Below are 18,961 nucleotides of genomic sequence, written 5' to 3' on the forward strand. Positions count from 1 at the left end.
TTAGAGAGGATGCGTGCAGTAGCGTTTTGAAGGAGTTGGAGAGGTCTGAGGTGGGTGGCAGGGAGTCCAAGTAAGAGTGCGTTACAGTAATCGATTTTTGAAAAAATTAGTGACTGGAGTACTGTGCGGAAGTCATGGAAGTAGAGGAGGGGTTTGAGTTTTTTGAGGGTTTGGAGTTTGAAATAGCAACTGCTAACGATAGATTTGATATATGGTTTGAAGGTTAGTTGGTTGTCAAGTATAACACCCAAGTTTCTTGTGTCGGAGATAAAGTTAGGAGTCTGAAGCGTGGAGGGACAGGGTATGGGTGCATGTTTGGAGGAGATGAGGAGGAGTTCAGTTTTCTGAGGGTTGAGGGCTAAGTGCATGTCGGTGAGAAGTTGGTTAATGGAAGTGAGAATGGTGTCCCATCTATGTAGAGCAGTGAGTACAGTATCTGTGAAAGGAATGAGTATTTGCACATCATCTGCATAGATGAAGTGTGTAATACCAAGGTTAGAAAGGAGGTTTGTGAGGGGGAGCATGTAAATGTTGAATAGCGTGGAAGAGAGGGAGGATCCTTGGGGGACGCCACAGTCGAGATTAACAGGGGGGGATGTGAAATTATCAATGAGGACTGTGTAGGTGCGGTTTTGGAGGAAGGACTTTATCCAGGAGAGGGCAGTACCTGAGATTCCTATACTGGTGAGAGTGTTGATAAGGGTAACTTCATGTTACCTATGTCCTGCCTTTTCATGAAAATCTTTTTTGTGCATGCACCAGGAGATATACGCACACTTGCGCAGTTTTTTTAAATCTGCACAGCGCATACTTGGTCAAGTCACACATGTATCTTCCAGCTTTGGCATGCACAGGGCTTTTAAAATCAACCAAATACTGGGGAACTGTAAAAGTCAACTTAAATTAATAGGTCTTAAGTTACTTCTTAAACTTCTCAAGGCACAGTTAGAAAGATTCAGGTAGGGTTCCACAAAATTAATCTTAGAGACAGAGCACAGTCTTGCGTCTTTCCCAGTCAAGATTATTTGAGAGATTGAATTTCTAACAGACCAGGAGCCACAGAACATAGGGATCTGACAGGGTGGTAGATTTGGAGCACAGAGTTTAATGCAGTCGCTGTATGGGTGTTAATTGACTTATGACTTTAAGTTTTAAAAACTTTACCTTCCATTATGTCTGTATCTTTATTTAGGGCCATATATTCTTACTTTCAAGTCTTATTTCTCAAATTTCTGGCATTCACATGCAAATAAATATATTATAAAATGTGTATTCATAACCTGCTTATTAGAATATGATACAGGCAGTTTAGAGTCATTCATACCTATGTACTCTTTTTAAGATCCATCTAGGCTACTTCAACCTTTACCACAGCCTATTCGAATTTCCCTGTTATGCTTGAATCCTCTGAACCATGACACTATGGGCAATTTTAAGACTGCTCTCTCCCCCTTTTCAAATGTTACTGTTAGCAGCTGGGTTCCAAACCAACTTAAAAAGAAAAATGATAAAAACCCTAAAGAATGTTGGAGAGGTTGTGTATTCATATAATCTTTTTGTTGATGGGAATTTCAAAATTTCTGGCAACTAGTGCCTAATTTCATGCAGCCAGGTGTACTAAACATTTTTCCTCCAAATCAAATTAGGGAAACGTCCTTTAGTATACCTGGCTCATGGACAGTGTGTTTACCATAAAAGCTACATAAAGAGGCAAGCTGGGCCCTACTGAGTGGTGGTTTTGGAAATATTTATTTAGGAGTTTTATATACAGTCATTCCAAAATAAGATCACAACGGTTTTACAAAATCATCATTCAGTTACTGGGTCAGCAATCTCATTGTTTCAATGTTCATATAACAGCAAATACATTTTCTAGGTCATATTTATACATAACCTAATTAATCTCAGGTAATTAGTGTGCTTCGATGAAGTTATAACCTGTGGTTTCCATTTCATTATCCTACATATTATACTCTGTATTCATTTAACATCGCTCAATACATATTGCTCAATCTGTTAACATCACTGTCAAAGCCCCAGACTATGCTATCAACATACTGGAGTTTTATGTTAGCTTTTTAGAAATGCTTATGAACTAAGTTTTCAGTTCTCTTTTGAAACTCTTTCTATTTGTCATCTGGCCTAGAGACTCTGGAAGAGCGATCCATAGTTTAGGGCCCATTATGGAGAACATTCTGTCTCTTATTTGTGTTAGATGTGTGTTCTGTATTATGGGCACCTTTAGAAGACCTTTGTTTTGCGATCTGCAGGATATATGGTTGAAGAAGCACTCCCATTAAACATGGGTTAGTGTTGATTATGATATTAAAAGTTAGAGTTAAAACTTTGTAATGAATTCTGGATTGTACTGGGAACCAGTGCAGTGCTATCAGCGAAGGGGTGATATCGTCAAATTTCCTTATTCCTAGTAAGTCTAGCTGAGCCATTTTGTAATAGCTGTAGTGATTTTAGTAGCCTAGTAATGGTGATGGTAAGCCTAGTAATATGGAGTTGCAATAATTGAAAGGGCGGTCCGACCGAAGCGTTGGGCTACCCGGCCCTACCACGCGCAGCGGACACACTCCGGCAGCTTGGTGCCGGGTGGGGGTAAGAGCAAGGAGGGAGAGCAGCGTTTAACTCCCCACGCAGCGCTGACCCATTGGTCGGGCACCGCAAGGAGTCTCGGGAGCCGTGAAGAATACTTAAGAAGAGGGGTCCTGGCCCCTCTCCCCTTCCTACCTGGATTCAGCAAGCAGCGGTAGTCCCAGCGGGAGCAGAAGCGGTGAGCAGGCCGGGAGCAGGGAAGCATGGCTGAGCAGGTTGAGGGTGCAGTCAGCGACCACGAGTCCGACTCGGAGCTCCAACAGGTCGTGACGAGAAAGGAGGGTGGAGCTGTAGTTAGGGGTGGAGCAGAGGAAGAGTTTCTGCTCTCCCATGTGCTTCCTCCCTGTGCTAGGGCTACAGCTTAGCAAAAAGGAGGAGCCTCTTCCATACCTCCAGGCCGAGCTGAGGTCCCTGGGGCAGCTGTGTCGTGTTCTGGGAGAGGTAAGGGGCAAGGAAAAAGTGCTGCAGGGCCCAGCATGACTGGCACAGGCACGGCAGGTCAGCCTAACTTGTTCAGTACGCTGGGGTAAGGGGAGGGGGGAGGACCGGAATCTGTTTCCAGCCTGGTCAACAGGGCAGCATTGGGGGCTGAGGGGGGTACAAGGTCACCTTTCCCTCGGTCGGGAAGGGGGTCAGTTCTACAGATGGCCCCCGTAGGTGAGGAGGTAGCATGCAGTGTTAGCACTATCCGAGCGGGCACCAGCAGGGCTGGGACCAGAGGTGTGATGCAGAGTGGGGGACAGGAGAGGAATGCGTCCGCGGGGCAGGAGCCGTCAGCAGGTCCTTCTGGGCTGCACAGACAGGGAGAGCGCCAAGGGGGGGGGGGGGGGCGAGCTGGATGGGACATATTGGTGACTCTCGATGCGGGGCTGGCCCGCCAGAGACTGCGGGTTGCCCCGAGCGGGGGCGGCTCCTTACCCGAGGAGATGGGGAGGGCCTCAGGGAGCTGGATACGGTTATGGCATACGAGGAGAAGAGGGACCAAGCTTTATGGGATACCCGCAACAATCATGGGGTCTCGGGGAATTCGAAGGGGGCACGGAATACATCCCACAGCGCGGTGCGAGCGAGTGATCTGGGGCACACAGCGGCCCTCCTGGAAGTGGTTGCCATTCTGGCAATTCACAATTCTGGGGTTATCCCCAAGAAAGGTTCGCTGGTGCCATTCCTGTGACTGCACTGTCTTCCTCTGTATTGCAGAGCAACTGGTCGAGGCAGCAAAGTGGGCGAAGGGCACCTGAGGTGACGGATACAACAGCAGCAGAGGAGCAGGAGTCCGGTACCATAGATGCAGAAGGCATGGCGGAAACTCATGGAGCAGGAACCGCCACAGCGACGGTGGCCCCCCCAGCAAGAAGTGAGTCTGGTTTGGGACATGGGGGTGAGGATGGTGGAGAGACTAGCACCAGGGTAGCAGTGTGACAGGCCGCGGGGACCAAGGCAGAGGGGGTTGCATCTAGGCAGCCAGAGCAATCATCAGCACCAGCAAGCAAGGTAAGGGGGGAAGAAGCGGGAAAGGTCAAAGTGCAGGCGGAGGAGAGACCGCGAGTTCTTTGAGTTCATCCTCCCTCTCAACGACCTCTACAACTTCATCATCATCAGAATCTTCAGGGGAGGCAGCGCAGGCAGGGGAGGGGGCGCACACACATTAGATAGGAGGGCCCCGGCCCTGTTAACCTTATCCGAATTATGGGAAGACGTCTCGCATTCCATGAGAAAAAGAATAAGGAAGCGTAAGTATATAGACATCTTCAAACTTCTCGAGGGATGTTGAGGCGGGAAGAAGGGTGGTAGGAAGAAGGATAGTGACTGCATGCAGGGGCCCCAGAGAAAGGTGCCTAGGACCATTTTGAACTGGATCCGTTTTCTTAGAATGGCCAGTGTCATAGGACACCAGGATGATTCTCAATATGGCCCGATGTTAGCCTACGCGGATGCTATCCTAGCAGCGCACAAAGATTATGAGGGTTGGGCATGACAACTACGATGAGCACTTTTGAGAAAAGATGGAAAATAAATTTGTCTTGGGATACTCAGCATGTTGGATTGTGGTTGACTCAGATGACTAACAAAGCAGCCTCTGTGGAACAGGGTAGCAGCTTGGGGCCAAGCGGAAGCAGGGCCGGCCCACGGCCCTTTCGACCAGGGTCCGTGCCAGTCGGTGCGGGTAAGCAAGGGATTGGAATTTCGGGTGCCTGTTGGCGTTTCAACAGGTCTGTTTGCAACTTCTCAGACTGCAAGTTCAAATGTGTGCGCCAATTGTGGAGCCGCTCACCTGGCCACAAAGTGCGCTAGGAAGAGGGTCCCAGGAGCCGGAAGCTCCGCCATTCTCGGGACCGCCGTGAAGTGAGGTGTTTCTGAAGGCCCCATCGCCAATCAGACTACAGGCCATGAAGCCTTGGTTACGGCGTTACCCTAGGTCGGCGATAGCTGGCGTCTTGAAGGAGGGATTACTATAGGTTTCAGTATTCCTTATACCGGTATAGTGGGAAGTTGTTCGGCAAAAAATGTGCCATCGGTGCACAGTTGGAAGGGGGTGGCTGCTAGCAAGCTACAGAGTTGTCACTGGGCAGAAACACAGGACCTTTTGACGAACCCCCGTTTGCGGAAATATTATCTCCGTTGGCGGTGATTCCGAAAAAGGAGGCGGGGAAGTTCCGTCTCATCCACAATTTGCCTTTTCCCCCTGGCGGTTCGGTCAACGATTTTGTTCTGCGCGAGTAATGCTCCGTGTCCTATGCCTCGTTTGATTCGGCGGTGCAGGTGCTGTCTAAGTGCGGACCTGGAGCCCTGATGGCCAAGGCTGACATTGAGTCGGCCTTTCGATTACTGCCCATTCACCCGGAGAGTTTCCCATTTATTAGGTTTTCAGGAAAAATCTACTTTGATAAGTGCTTGCCGATGGGCTGTTCCATTTCTTGAGCGTACTTCAAAATATTCAGCTCTTTCGTGCATTGGGTGGTGACACAGAGGTCGGGTATGCTTAATATGGTTCACTATTTGGATGATTTTTTTTTTTTATTCCTGGGACCGATAGGTTCGGGGGCGTGTGGGGGAACTATCATCTTGTTTTTTGTCAACGGCCAGGGAGTTCAGTATCCCAATTGCGCCTAACAAGACGGAGGGACAATGTACATTGTTGACCTTCCTGGGCATTGAATTAGACTCAGTGGGGATAGTCTCCAGATTGCTGGCAGAGAAGCTGGACAAGATGAAGGACATGGTTGAAGGTGCTATTGGTTGTCACAAGTTATCGTTACACTAGCTACAGTCGCTGGTTGGGAGTTTAAACTTTGCCTGTCAGGTGATACCCATGGAGGTTTGTACATGGCAGAGGGAAACATAGTCCAGCCGGGATTTGGAACTTTTTTCAGATGCTTCTGGGGGCAAGGGATTTGGGGTCTTATTTACAGAGAGCATGGTGCACAGGCGCCTGGCCAGTCAACTGGGTGCAGAAGGGAGTCACCAGAAATATAGCGTTTCTGGAGTTAATTCCTATCGTAGTGTCATTGCATGTCTGGGGAGATTGCTTACAGGACCGCAGAATAGTATTTTGGTGCAACAATCTGGGGCTCGTAGAGGTGATCAACAAGAGATCAGCAAAATGTGTTTTGGTGTCCAAGTTGTTACGGGAATTTGTTTTGTGCCGATTGAGATTAATGTTACAGCTCGGGCGCAGCACGTCCTGGGTATGGCTAATAAACTCGCCGATTCTCTCTCGTTTCAAGTAGTCACTGTTCAGGACCCTGGCCCCTTCGGCGGACCCCTACAGAGCTTCCGTGCCAGATTTCCTATGGAAGTCCAGTTCCCAGAAGCTTGGCAGTTGTTGCGAGCATTAGCACTGTCACCCTGGTCGAGCTATCTGGCAGGATCATCCAAGGTGGTAGATTTTCTTCTGCAAGGGGGATGGTGCTGGGGGCCGGTACACGATGTGGAGCTTATTCAAATTATCCAGGAGGTGCGCAGGGAGGGGTCCTCTAAGGCGGCTGTCACTCATCAGCTAACTTTTTTTCATTCTTTATGAGAGCGGATGGCTGGGGTTACCCCATGGGGCGATTCACGTAGCGCAAGTTGTTGATGGGATGGACAAGGGGCATTGGGGTACCAAGCGAAGCTAGGCAGCCAGTCACTCACAATATTCTGGTAGCGTTATGGGAAGTGGTAAATTCCATATGCTCCTCAGAATATGAAGCTTGTCTGTTCCATACAGCCTTTGTTTTGGCCTTTTTTGGGGCTTTCCGCATAGGGGAATTAGTGGCTAGAGCTAGCCAGGGGGCAGAGGATACGGGGCTACAGCTTTGTCATGTACAGGTTGAGAAGGGTATAGCGAGGTTAATAATCCCAAAATCAAAAGCGGACCAGGCAGGGTGGAGGGCGAAGTTGGTCTTTAAGGTGGTCCCTGGACTGAATACCTGCCCAGTAACGAATTTGGAATCCTATTTAGCTATACACCCGCTGGGGGGCTGTCATATTCTGGAGCACCAGGACTTACGCCCCTTAACACGATATCAGTTCGAGGCTGTGTTCAAGGCGGGGCTAGCCAAGATTGGGCTGGGGGTAGCGACCTTTGGGACCCATTCGTTCCGCATTGGGGCTGCCAAATCAGCCGCAGGGTCTGGCTTGGGGGGGAGAGGTGATACAAAAAAAATCGGGAGGTGGAAGTCTGATGCCTTCTGGGGATACATTAGGCCGGAGGCCGGCAATGTGGGGGTTTTATGCTGTCTTCTGTTTGCTTTGTAGATGTCAGGCCCCATGGTCGTCAAGCTTGGATCATTGGGCATTCTTTTATTGTCAAAGCCCACAGACATGCGAATCAGCAGCCCTATGGGCTTAGCAGCACAAGGGGTGGCTGTCCGGTGGCTTGGATGCAGAGGGATGCGCTGGTCAGAAATCCTTCCGCTGGTGCAACACCTGTTGAACTCCGAGCCTCATCCGGACGTGCTGTGGTACACTTTGGGGGGCAATGACTGCGGCAAGTTAGTGGGCCGACAGTTCATTAGTGTGGTCAGGAAAGACCTGTCCACGCAGATGATCTGGATGCCACAAGTGGTAATAATCTGGTCGGACATTATTCCAAGGCCTGTGAAAATAGGTCAGCGTAGCTGGGGATGCTGTAGGACCAAGACCAATCAGCAAATTGGGGCTTGGGTGAAAGTAATGGGGGGCATACACATAAAACATGCGTGGGCTTGGTATGCACAGAGGAGCCTTTTTCACTCGGATGGGGGTTCACTTGTCCTTTATTGGCAGGGACTTGTTTAATAATGCCGTTCAGGAGGCCTTGGAATGGATTTTCAGCAGGGAATATAGGGCCGCATCTTTGGGGGGCGCAGGATAGGCTCGTCTTCCTGCGTCTGTGGCGGTTCGCCCGAGCCTCTTTAGTGCTAGATGGTGGCTCAATGGGTAGCCAGTTGGGGCATCAACTGGCGGGAGCAACACCGACGGGCAATAGGTACTACTGGGATTGGCTCCTTGCTGGCCGGTGGCGGGGGCTGGTTTTAGGTGGCGGGATGCTGCCCAAATAGGACTTGGCCAGGTAGCCTGCAGTTGGTTATCTTGCTGACAAGTGGCGGATAACGGCTGGGTTATGTTTTAGATGGCTCGGGCTAGTTGTGTATGTTAAAGCTGCGGCCTGTTAATTCCCAATACTGAGTACTGGTGTTTTATGGAATACATGTGAAAAGGCGGTGAAAGATGGTGGAGCGAAGTTCTGACTGCGTGTGTTACTATGTTTGAGAATATGGTTTGTAAAACTGTGCAGAAGTCATATTGTTAGTAAAGCTTTAAGCTGGTGTAGTATTCTCAGCTTGGAGTATCCTGATTTGATTAGTTTGCTTATATGATTTTTCATTGCAAGATTCTCATTAATCTGTATTCAAAGGTCTCAAACTCAATCTGAGAGGGTAATGTTAAAATATTTTTTTGAGAAGAGGCAACTGGCAATGGTATAGCATAGCCCTATTGTTAGTGCAAAGAATGAATCTTAGCAATTGAAAATCAATGGGCTGAATGTGCTTATAGAACAGTGGGGAATCAACAACTTACTTGCTCTTCTGACCACATCAAACAACCAGCCTCCTCCCGTGTACAACCCACCCCCACCTATCCATAAACCCTTACTTGAATCCTTCGAACTCACATCTTCCCTTGAAATTGAATCCATGCTCAAGAACATAAAGCCTTCGTCCCATCCATCCGACCACTTACCTACTAAACTCTTACTTAACATCCCAAACACCATAGCCAAGCCTCTGGCTGATATTATAAATTGCTCCCTCTCCCAAGAACTGTTCCCGACTCCTTGAAACTCGCTTCTCTCAAACCTCTACTAAAGAAACCCAACCTGGATCCAGCTAACTCTGCAAACTTTCGTCCTATCGCCAACTTACCATTTATCGCCAAACTAATGGAAAAATTAGTCAACAACCAACTCTCCGATTATCTAGACTTCCACAACATTCTCTACCCATCCCAGTTCGGATTCCAGAAACGCCTAAACACGGAATCCCTCCTAATCTCTCTAACAGACAACATCCTAATGGGCCTAGACAAAGGCCAATCCTTTCTACTGGCCCTACTCGACATCTCAGCAGCATTCGACACAGTGAACCATTCAATCCTCAACCACCGACTTTCGGACATCGGCATCTCTGGCACCATAAGAACATAAGAAAATGCCACACTGGGTCAGACCAAGGGTCCATCAAGCCCAGCATCCTGTTTCCAACAGTGGCCAATCCAGGCCATAAGAACCTGGCAAGTACCCAAAAACTAAGTCTATTCCATGTTACCGTTGCTAGTAATAACAGTGGCTATTTTCTAAGTCAACTTAATTAATAGCAGGTAATGGTCATCCCCTCCAAGAACTTATCCAATCCTTTTTTAAACACAGCTATACTAACTGCACTAACCACATCCTCTAGCAACAAATTCCAGAGTTTAATTGTGCGTTGAGTAAAAAAGAACTTTCTCTGATTAGTTTTAAATGTGCCCCATGCTAACTTCATGGAGTGCCCCCTAGTCTTTCTACTATCCGAAAGAGTAAATAACCGATTCACATCTACCTGTTCTAGACCTCTCATGATTTTAAACATCTCTATCATATCCCCCCTCAGTCGTCTCTTCTCCAAACTGGAAAGTCCTAACCTCTTTAGTCTTTCCTCATAGGGGAGTTGTTCCATTCCCCTTATCATTTTGGTAGCCCTTCTCTGTACCTTCTCCATCATAATTATATATTTTTTGAGATGCGGCAACCAGAATTGTACACAATATTCAAGGTGCGGTCTCACCATGGAGCGATACAGAGGCATTATGACATTTTCCGTTTTATTCACCATTCCCTTTCTAATAATTCCCAACATTCTGTTTGCTTTTTTGACTGCCGCAGCACACTGAACAGACGATTTCAATGTGTTATCCACTATGACACCTAGATCTATTTCTTGGGTTGTAGCCCCTAATATGGAACCCAACATTGTGTAATTATAGCATGGGTTATTTTTCCCTATATGCATCACCTTGCACTTATCCACATTAAATTTCATCTGCCATTTGGATGCTCAATTTTCCAGTCTCACAAGGTCTTCCTGCAATTTATCACAATCTGCTTGTGATTTAACTACTTTGAACAATTTTGTGTCATCTGCAAATTTGATTATCTCACTCGTATTTCTTTCCAGATCATTTATAAATATACTGAAAAGTAGGGATCCCAATACAGATCCCTGAGGCACTCCACTGTCCACTCCCTTCCAGTGAGAAAATTGTCCATTTAATCCTACTCTCTGTTTCCTGTCTTTTAGCCAGTTTGCAATCCACGAAAGGACATCGCCACCTATCCCATGACTTTTTACTTTTCCTAGAAGCCTCTCATGAGGAACTTTGTCAAACGCCTTCTGAAAATCCAAGTATACTATATCTACCGGTTCACCTTTATCCACATGTTTATTAACTCCTTCAAAAAAGTGAAGTAGATTTGTGAAGCAAGACTTGCCCTGGGTAAAGCCATGCTGACTTTGTTCCATTAAACCATGTCTTTCTATATGTTCTGTGATTTTGATGTTTAGAGCATTTTCCACTATTTTTCCTGGCACTGAAGTCAGGCTAACCGGTCTGTAGTTTCCCAGATCGCCCCTGGAGCCCTTCTTAAATATTGGGGTTACATTTGCTATCCTCCAATCTTCAGGTACAATGGATGATTTTAATGATATGTTACAAATTTTTACTAATAGGTCTGAAATTTCATTTTTTAGTTCCTTCAGAACTCTGGGGTGTATACCATCTGGTTCAGGTGATTTACTTCAACTGGTTTAAATCCTTCCTCAACTATAGAAAATACAAGGTCAGAATAAATAAAGAATCCCACCCCGTATCTTCCACTCACGGAGTACCTCAGGGCTCGTCTCTCTCCCCTACACTGTTTAATATTTATCTGCTACCCCTATGCCAGCTCCTAGAAAGTCTTAACCTGACACACTTCATTTACTCTGACGACGTGCAGATCTTGATCCCCATCTCTGATCCTCTCTCCAAAACCCTAAATTTCTGGAACAGCTGCCTTCACTCCATTAATCTTCTCCTTTCTAGCCTCAACCTTGTCCTCAACACTTCCAAAACTGAGCTCCTCGTCATCTCTCCCAATGACTGCAACCCTCTCGTCAGCAACCCCACCATACCATCAGTGAACCATGTGAGAGACCTCGGAGCTATTCTAGACTCCCGAATGAACTTAAAAAATTCATAAACACCACAAAAGAATGCTTCTATAAGCTACATGTTCTAAAACAGCTCAGACCCCTCCTACACTTTCATGATTACCGCTCAGTCCTTCAGGCCATTCTGTTTTCAAAAATTGATTACTGTAACGCATTACTCCTCGGCCTTCCTGCCTCCACAACAAAACCATTACAGATGCTCCAAAATGCCGCAGCTAGGATCCTAACTAATTCAAGGCGAAGAGACCATATCACACCTATCCTCAAAAATTTACACTGGCTCCCCATCAACTTTAGAATCCTGTTTAAGACCCTGACCATCATCCACAAAACCCATCTACCTTCAATCCTCACTCCAACTCAAAATTCCGCTCAACCTTCACGCCTCTACGAGACCGATCAGAACGGCATATACAGGATCTCTCCAGGCACTCCCTATTAAATCCACACTTCACCCCTCCATTCGGAAACGTGCTTTGTCCACTGCCGGACCATTTCAATGAAATTCATTACCATCAGAACTTCGCCAGGAACAATGCCCTTTCACCTTCAGAAAGAAACTGAAAACATGGCTTTTCAAACAAGCCTTCCCTTGAATGGCCACATCTCAAATAAGAGATTGTACATAAATCTTCTTTCATATCTCCCAGTCAGAACCACCCTGCTCCATTAATAACTTTTATAACTGACGGCTCTCTTTCTTCAAACCTGTATTAATGCAAGCCTCCCCATGAGATTCTCAGCCCTCTGTTCCCCCCACTCCCACCCTTAGGTCTTTCCCCCTCCCCCGTCCCTCTTGACCTCTCTCCTCCTAGTCTCTACTCCTTTTCCGTTCTTTTGTCGCCCTGCACAGATGTCACCACCCCTGGAAGAACTGTTTGTTTGAGTACCTTCTAGGTCTTTCGCCTAGTTACTATTATACGTTGCTTGTTATTTACTCTACAGAGTAGCGCTATGTTAAGCTAGTTCTACCTCTTAGTTGTCCTGAATTTATCACCCTGTTTTTTGTAACTTTCTCCTATATCTCTGTTATCCCTTGTTTTGCTGTAAACCGGTACGATAAGATACTCGTTTTGAGTATCGGTATATTGAAAGATTTTAAATAAATACTTGTGATTGCAGAATCATTTGAAGAAGTAATATGACATTAGACCACATAAGGATGGTCCAAGAACTCGGCACAGGAACAAAACCAAGAAATGAATATCAAACATAGTTTAAAAAACCCAGGGTATCATTTAATGGGAAGTACAACCTCACAGAGCCATCACTCAAGAGAGTAATTTAAATTAGTATGGCCTTACTATATTATTATACTTGATGTACAGTTATATCCTTTATGATTTGCTTTGTGATCTTGATATTTTGAGTTGTTTATTCAACTTGATATGTGTAAAATAAATTAAAGAAGATCTGATATGCATGAATGATAAATCCTTGTCTTTTCACAGAGTTTGGAATAGGTTTTTTGCTTTTTAGATTAATTTTGGTTTTAATAAGTTTTTGGCTGCAAAGTTTCCTCCTGCTCCTTCGGATTTCAAGTGAATCAGAAACCTTCTTATATTGCACTACAGAGCCACTAACCATCATTTTTAGCTACCTGAGGTTTTATATCTTATAACTTCGCCATGTCAACTGTAGCAAGCATCTTTCTTAAACTGTATTTCTGATATTAATTGTCTGGTTTTGCTTCTGTGCCAGCGGCGGATTCCCGATGAAGACCGGCCTGGGGATTCGCCGCCCAGGCGATACCACATGGTCTGCCGAGCGTGGCTCCATCACGGCCGTGCTCAGCAGATCACATGACTAGCGCGACCGGCCCACAGGGGGATGCCCGATCCCCCGATAGGCCAATCCGCCCCTGTTCTGTGCTGAATTCTTGGACCCTCCTAATGTGGTCTAATGTGTGCCATCACAAAGTTGCCATGTTTTGGCCTAACTCTGTGCACACATATTGGGTTCTGGGCAGAATATGGCTTCCTCCAGAACCCAAAACGTATGCACATTGAGTCAGGCTAGTAGATGTCACCAATGAGCCATCACTGAAATTCCCTCCCCCCTGGAATATGAACACTGCCTCCATAGCATCCCCAGCTAGCATAGGAATCAAAAACAGGTCTTCCAGTTTTAATCTAAAAAAAATAAATCTGATTTATTCTTTGGATGACCGACCACAGGAAGCAAAGATGTGTGATTATTTTTTATTTAGTTATTTTATATACCATCATTCCAAGCAACGATCACAACCCTTTACAAAAGTAACATTCATCTTTTAGGTCATTACAAACTTTAATGTAACACATTTAGATATAACAATTTCTTTGGTAAAACATTTTGGTATCTCAAATACTTTGGTAAGATACATATTTAGTTAGGATACATAATTTGATATTACATATACTCTGGAATAACAGAGGGGGTGGTGATCGTATACATTTCTGCTGAGGAGGTGGTGCATTAGGTTAGTAGGCTAGGGATTCTGTTTGGTAATTTACATAATCTAGAGGAGTTGTCATAATGTACTTTGTTCTTGCCTTACTAGAAATTGACTTTGTTCTTGTTATTGTTGACTCTGCATTCTGGTGTATTTAAGTTATGTAGTGTTTTTAAACAGCCATGGGTTGTTTTTTTTAATGTTTTTCTTTCTGGGATCATTCGATTTGTCTCCAGAAGTGAGTTCCACAGTTTGGGGCCTGCTATGGAGAACACGTGATCTCTTATTTGCATCAGATGTGTGCTTGGGATTGTTGGCACAATTAATAGTCCTTTGTTTTGGGACCTTAGAGTTTGCTGTAGTGCCTATGGTTGTAGCATCACGCCTATTAGTCCGGGTTTATCAGTGATTTCTAGGAGTCCCATTCAGTGAGAGAGTTAAGATTCTTAACAAGTATACTAAGTGCGATTTTGATTGCTTAGAGTATGCATCACATCTCAAAAAGTGATGGCAAATTATGTTTTCAAACATAATGCACAGTGACACACATCAAATTATATGCCCTATAGAAACTGTTTAATCAAAAATTCATAAACCTCTTTCTCGACCCAAAAAGCTCTCCCAACATTCAGGCCAATACAGAACGGTGTGCTCGGCCAAGCGCATCGTTAGCCCCCGTTTGGACGTGCGTTTTTGACGCGCTATTATTACCCCTTATACAGTATGGGGTAATAGCGCGTGGAAAACGCACGGCCAACACCCGCCCCCGAAACTAATAGCACTCATCACATGCAAATGCGTGTAGACGAGCCTATTAGGTATTCACCCGCAATACAGAAAGCAAAATGTGCGGCCAAGCCACACATTTTACTTTTGGCAGGAGTTAATTTCAGACAGCACTGGGCAAGTGTACAGAAAAGCAGAAAAAACTGCTTTTCTGTACACCCTCCGACTTAATATCATAATATCACAAAAATAAAAAAAAATAAAAATCTTTAAAAAAAAAAAAAAACTGCCTGCAGCCCGTGGGTTGGAAAACGGACACTCAATTTTGCCAGCGTCCGTTTTCCAAACCCATAACTGACAGCGGGTTCGACAACCGACGCCGGTAAAATTAAGCATCGGCTGTCAGACCCGCTGACAGCCGTCACTTCTGCCAATAAGGAGGTGCTAGGGACGCGCTAGTGTCCCTAGCACCTCCTTATTAGCGCGGGCCCTAATTTAAATAGTGAATTGCGCGCCCAGGAGAGGTGCCTGGGCACCGTTGGGAGAGCGGGCGCTCTCCTCTGAGCACTGGCTCTCCCACGCACTTTACTGTATGGGCCTGATTGAGTATAGAAGAAAACATTTACAAATTCAAAACATACTAAGACAACACAGAAAATAAAACAATTAACATCCACCCCAATATATCCCATTATAGGTTATATAAAGCTATATTTTCAGTAGTCTCTCCAAATATAAAACTGTTCTATGTTTTTGGTAACTTTATTGTTTATGTTAGATTATTTATATCTTGTTTTTGCGTTTCTTTTGATTGTTGTGCACTGCACTGGTATTTTTTTGAAAGATAGTTTATAAATGTTGTAAATAAATACATTATATATAGAAAGGTAGCAGAAACTTTCAAAATGTTCTCTCACCCACAACTGTCACTAGGGGCAGGGGTTATCAATTAACCAAGAAATCCAATTAAAATTGATTTTTGCTCATTACACTTCCCAGGAGTCTGGAGATGCTTATGTGTCAAACAGGGTGAAGGAAGGCATACTGTTGTGGAGAAAGAGGATGAAAATAAATGTGCTGTTGCAAAGAAACAGGATGGAAATACATGAACAGTAGGTACTGTTGGGTGAGTGAGGCTACATGTGTAGAAGCCATTTTCTCATGTCACTTTTGATAAGGTATATTTATATTTTAGTGACAATTCTGTGGGCTTGCATCCTGCTTTTACAAAACTGGGAAAAGTAGTGAATGCCATTCAAAATTTAAGGACTGCAATAGCATTTTCCAAGGTGCTAAACACAAATAAAGACAAATTAAACAGGGTACTATTTCCACAAGGATTATTTTTCTGTCCACAAAAACTGGAATGTTGTCCAGTTTCGTAAAATATTATTGTAATTACAAAAGTCAGGAAAATAAATATACACAGATGCATTTCTTTGTGTAGGTATTATTTCTTAATCCATTAGGTCTTCAAACAATATCTGGAGGGGGGGGGGAATTGGCCATATCCTGGCTTAAGAAAATAAGAAATTGCCATACTGGGTCAGACCCTTGGTCCATCAAGCCCAGCATCCTGTTTCCAACAGTGGCCAATCCAGGCCACAAGAACCTGGCAAGAACCCAAACACTAAGGGGAACATATCCTCCAATCAACACGTTTTATATAAAAAGCAAAACTTGTAGAGATGTATTTTGCTTATACTTTAGCTCATCAGCACAAGGCAGACTTCAATTTCTGAAAGTAGTTTTCCTTGTTGTGAAATCACAAGTCACTTAAATTGAAGAGAAACGCAGCAATTTAACAAAAGCTCATTTACGTGCATAAAGATTTTGAAAATTATCTCCTAAGGGAGTAATTTTCAAAAGGATTTACATACATGTAAATGCCCTTGATACACAAACATGGCTTTCATAGATTGCTGTGATAGTTTGCTACATTTACATCTCCCTTAGTGTTTAACTTCTTTTGTAATCTTGACTCCAGCACTGGGGGGGGGGGGCGTTTTTACCTCCTTAGCATAGAGTCTGCCAAACACAATTCTAAACATGCCCCAGAAATTACTGAAAACTAGGTTTCCAGAAGAAAGATCAATCTCAAATAAAATAAACCATACCTCGCACACAGCCTGCCCCTTCAGACACTTACAATGGGGCGCACCTTTAGGCTTGGGGTAACAACAACTTGACGTGCAGGCAATCTAAAAACAATCGCTCGCTTAAAAAAAAAAAAAATAACCAAAGCTACTAATTCCAGCAAGTTACAGAAGCGATGAGCGTCGGCGAGAAGAACCGAGGAAACGCGTTAAAAAAAAGCGGCGGCTTGCGGGTGACAGCGGGACCGTGCGCGCCGCGGCCGCGGCTGCTGAGTCACCTTTTCTGCCTCTCTCTCAACTTCACGCAAACCTGAAGGGCTGCCGAAGCTTCTCCCAACTTCAGGGGCCGGGCAAGCTGCCAGCGGCCGAGCGAGAGGAAGGGAGGATAAATCAACTCCTGGCACCCCCGGCGACGTGGATCCGGCACGGACACCATTTTCCAGGACTTGGGGAGGGGGGCTGGGCCACAAACCGCGCCCCGCACCGATCCTCATTCCGATGCGCGACAAAGGAAAGCTGCGGTAAACGGAAACCAGCCCAGGAGGAGGCCGCCGCACCGACGGGACGCGGCCCGGCTCCCGCGCTCAAGGAAGCGCAGAGCCGCCGGACCGGGGGGGGGGGGGGCAGCGCGGAGCACCGGCCTCGGCAGCGCGGCCCCTCACTACTCACAGGGTCCGCGGCTGTCCGTCATCTTCCATGGTCCTTGCCGGCGCGACGAGGAGGAGAAGAAAGAGGTAAGAGCGGGCAGTCCGGTCCGACGGCGGACGAGCGAAGCTCGGACTCCCGCAGTCCTGAGGTAACAAAATGGCGGCCGCCAGTCAGTCAGTCAGGAAACCGCGCGCTGCGCAGGCGCCAAGCCCTTCCCCTCCCCGCCCCCGGCCGACCCGCAGCCTCCGAGCCTGCGGAGAGGAGGGGACATGCGCCCGCTGAAGCGCTTCCAGCAGGCCAAGGAATTATCCGAGAAACAGGGTACGCCGCCTGCCAGGAACTGGAAGAGGAGGTCGGGGAAATGAGCGCAAAGAGCCCTACAGAGACTACAGCTCCCAGCGGCCGCCGCGGCAGGCGGGAGAGGCGCTACGGCACTTTCTCTGCTGAAGGAATGCGAAAACTGTTTCTAGTTAACTTAGAAGGCGCTTAAAAATATAATTTGAAAACTGTTTCGGATATGTTGGGGGGGGGGCTTAAGAGGCAACATAACCGGGTTTTCCCCACTTTCAAAATGATCCCCCCCCAACCAATGTGTGTTCCAAGATATTCTTAATAAATTTGCATATTCTGGATCTCCAGTGCGTACGAATGTTTCTCGTGCACATTTATTACGGATAGCCCGAAAGCTTTGGGAAGCCCTGCAGTGCGAAAAGGACGCTCTCCAGCGATAGGGAAGGCGTTTCTAAGGGAGCTTTAACTTTAAAGGTCTGAAAGGCCAAGCCCTGCCTTCTATTTATTCTGTAGGCTCTTGAAGCAAGATTTTGTGGAAGGGAAAAGATCCAGGCGGCCTTGAACTTGCACCTCAGTTACTAGGTCCAGGCCAGGGCCTCTTTATCAAACGCTCCTGCTTTCTCCCCGTCCGTCAGCAGGCTGGGGGTAGCCACGCTGCCGCGGGTGACGTCATCGGCCGGCGCGCAGTCCGGAATCTTCTCCCAGTAGCGGAGCAGTTCCCGGGCGATTGTCCGGCTCAGGTCGTGAATCTGCTCTCGCCTCAATTCTACTTTCGCAACTGCCATACCCAAACAGAACTGTTAAGTGCTACCGTGTTTCTCCGAAAATAAGACAGGTCTTATATTTAATTTTTGCTTTGAAAAAAGGTTAGGGCTTATTTTCAGGGGATATTTTTTTTTTCCATGATTTATTTATTTATTTATTTATTTATAACTTTTCTATACCAAAGTTCAAATAACAGAGTTAATTATCACTCTGGTTTACATTGCAACCATAAAAAACAGTGACAAAGTTGTCTTACATAGAACAGGGGGAGAGAAAAACTTGGATACAGCTTAAGCATGGGGAGTAACGTGTCAAAACTGGTAAGAACTGATAAGAGTTGGCTTTTTGGGGTAACAAGGTATTCCGAGGGAGGGGGTTGGAAGGTGGGGGGGGGAGGGTAGCAGATGGTTACCATAGATTTAATGAAACTAATATACATATATTAAATAGCTTAGGCAGCGGAAGAAAAAGTGCTTAGGCATCTGAGCTTAGGAAGAGAAGGTCCGTGGAGAATGAGGCAAGGACGAGTGTTATGGGAAGGCTTGTCTGAATAGTAGCGTTTTAACTTTATAACATGATAGGTAAATGAGGTCAAGGCTAAGCCCGCCTCCTCTTTCATTCACCAATCTGATTCAGTTTTTGGCCGAACCTTTTGGTTCGGCCTTGGTTATCGGCCCACTGCA

The 18,961-nt window shown here is 45.9% G+C and overlaps 1 protein-coding gene across 3 annotated transcripts in view; it reads right to left on the reverse strand.

Moving 5' to 3' along the window:
* The window catches only part of TIAL1 (TIA1 cytotoxic granule associated RNA binding protein like 1), a 347,709-nt gene extending 329,920 nt beyond the window's left edge, over positions 1 to 17,789 (reverse strand). The window contains exon 1 of one of the 3 annotated variants that reach the window (XR_003857944.1): positions 17,244 to 17,786. Coding sequence is in view for 2 of the 3 variants with exons in the window: in XM_029610520.1 (XP_029466380.1) it covers positions 17,244 to 17,272 (29 nt within the window). In the remaining variant the exon portion in view is untranslated. Of the gene's footprint in view, positions 1 to 17,243 lie in introns of all 3 variants that reach the window. The other 2 variants (XM_029610520.1, XM_029610521.1) reach the window with 2 other exon arrangements.
* Between the last annotated feature and the right edge of the window lie 1,172 nt (positions 17,790 to 18,961).

This window comes from Rhinatrema bivittatum, chromosome 7 (assembly GCF_901001135.1).
Source record: "Rhinatrema bivittatum chromosome 7, aRhiBiv1.1, whole genome shotgun sequence".
Classification (NCBI taxonomy): Eukaryota; Metazoa; Chordata; class Amphibia; order Gymnophiona; family Rhinatrematidae; genus Rhinatrema; species Rhinatrema bivittatum.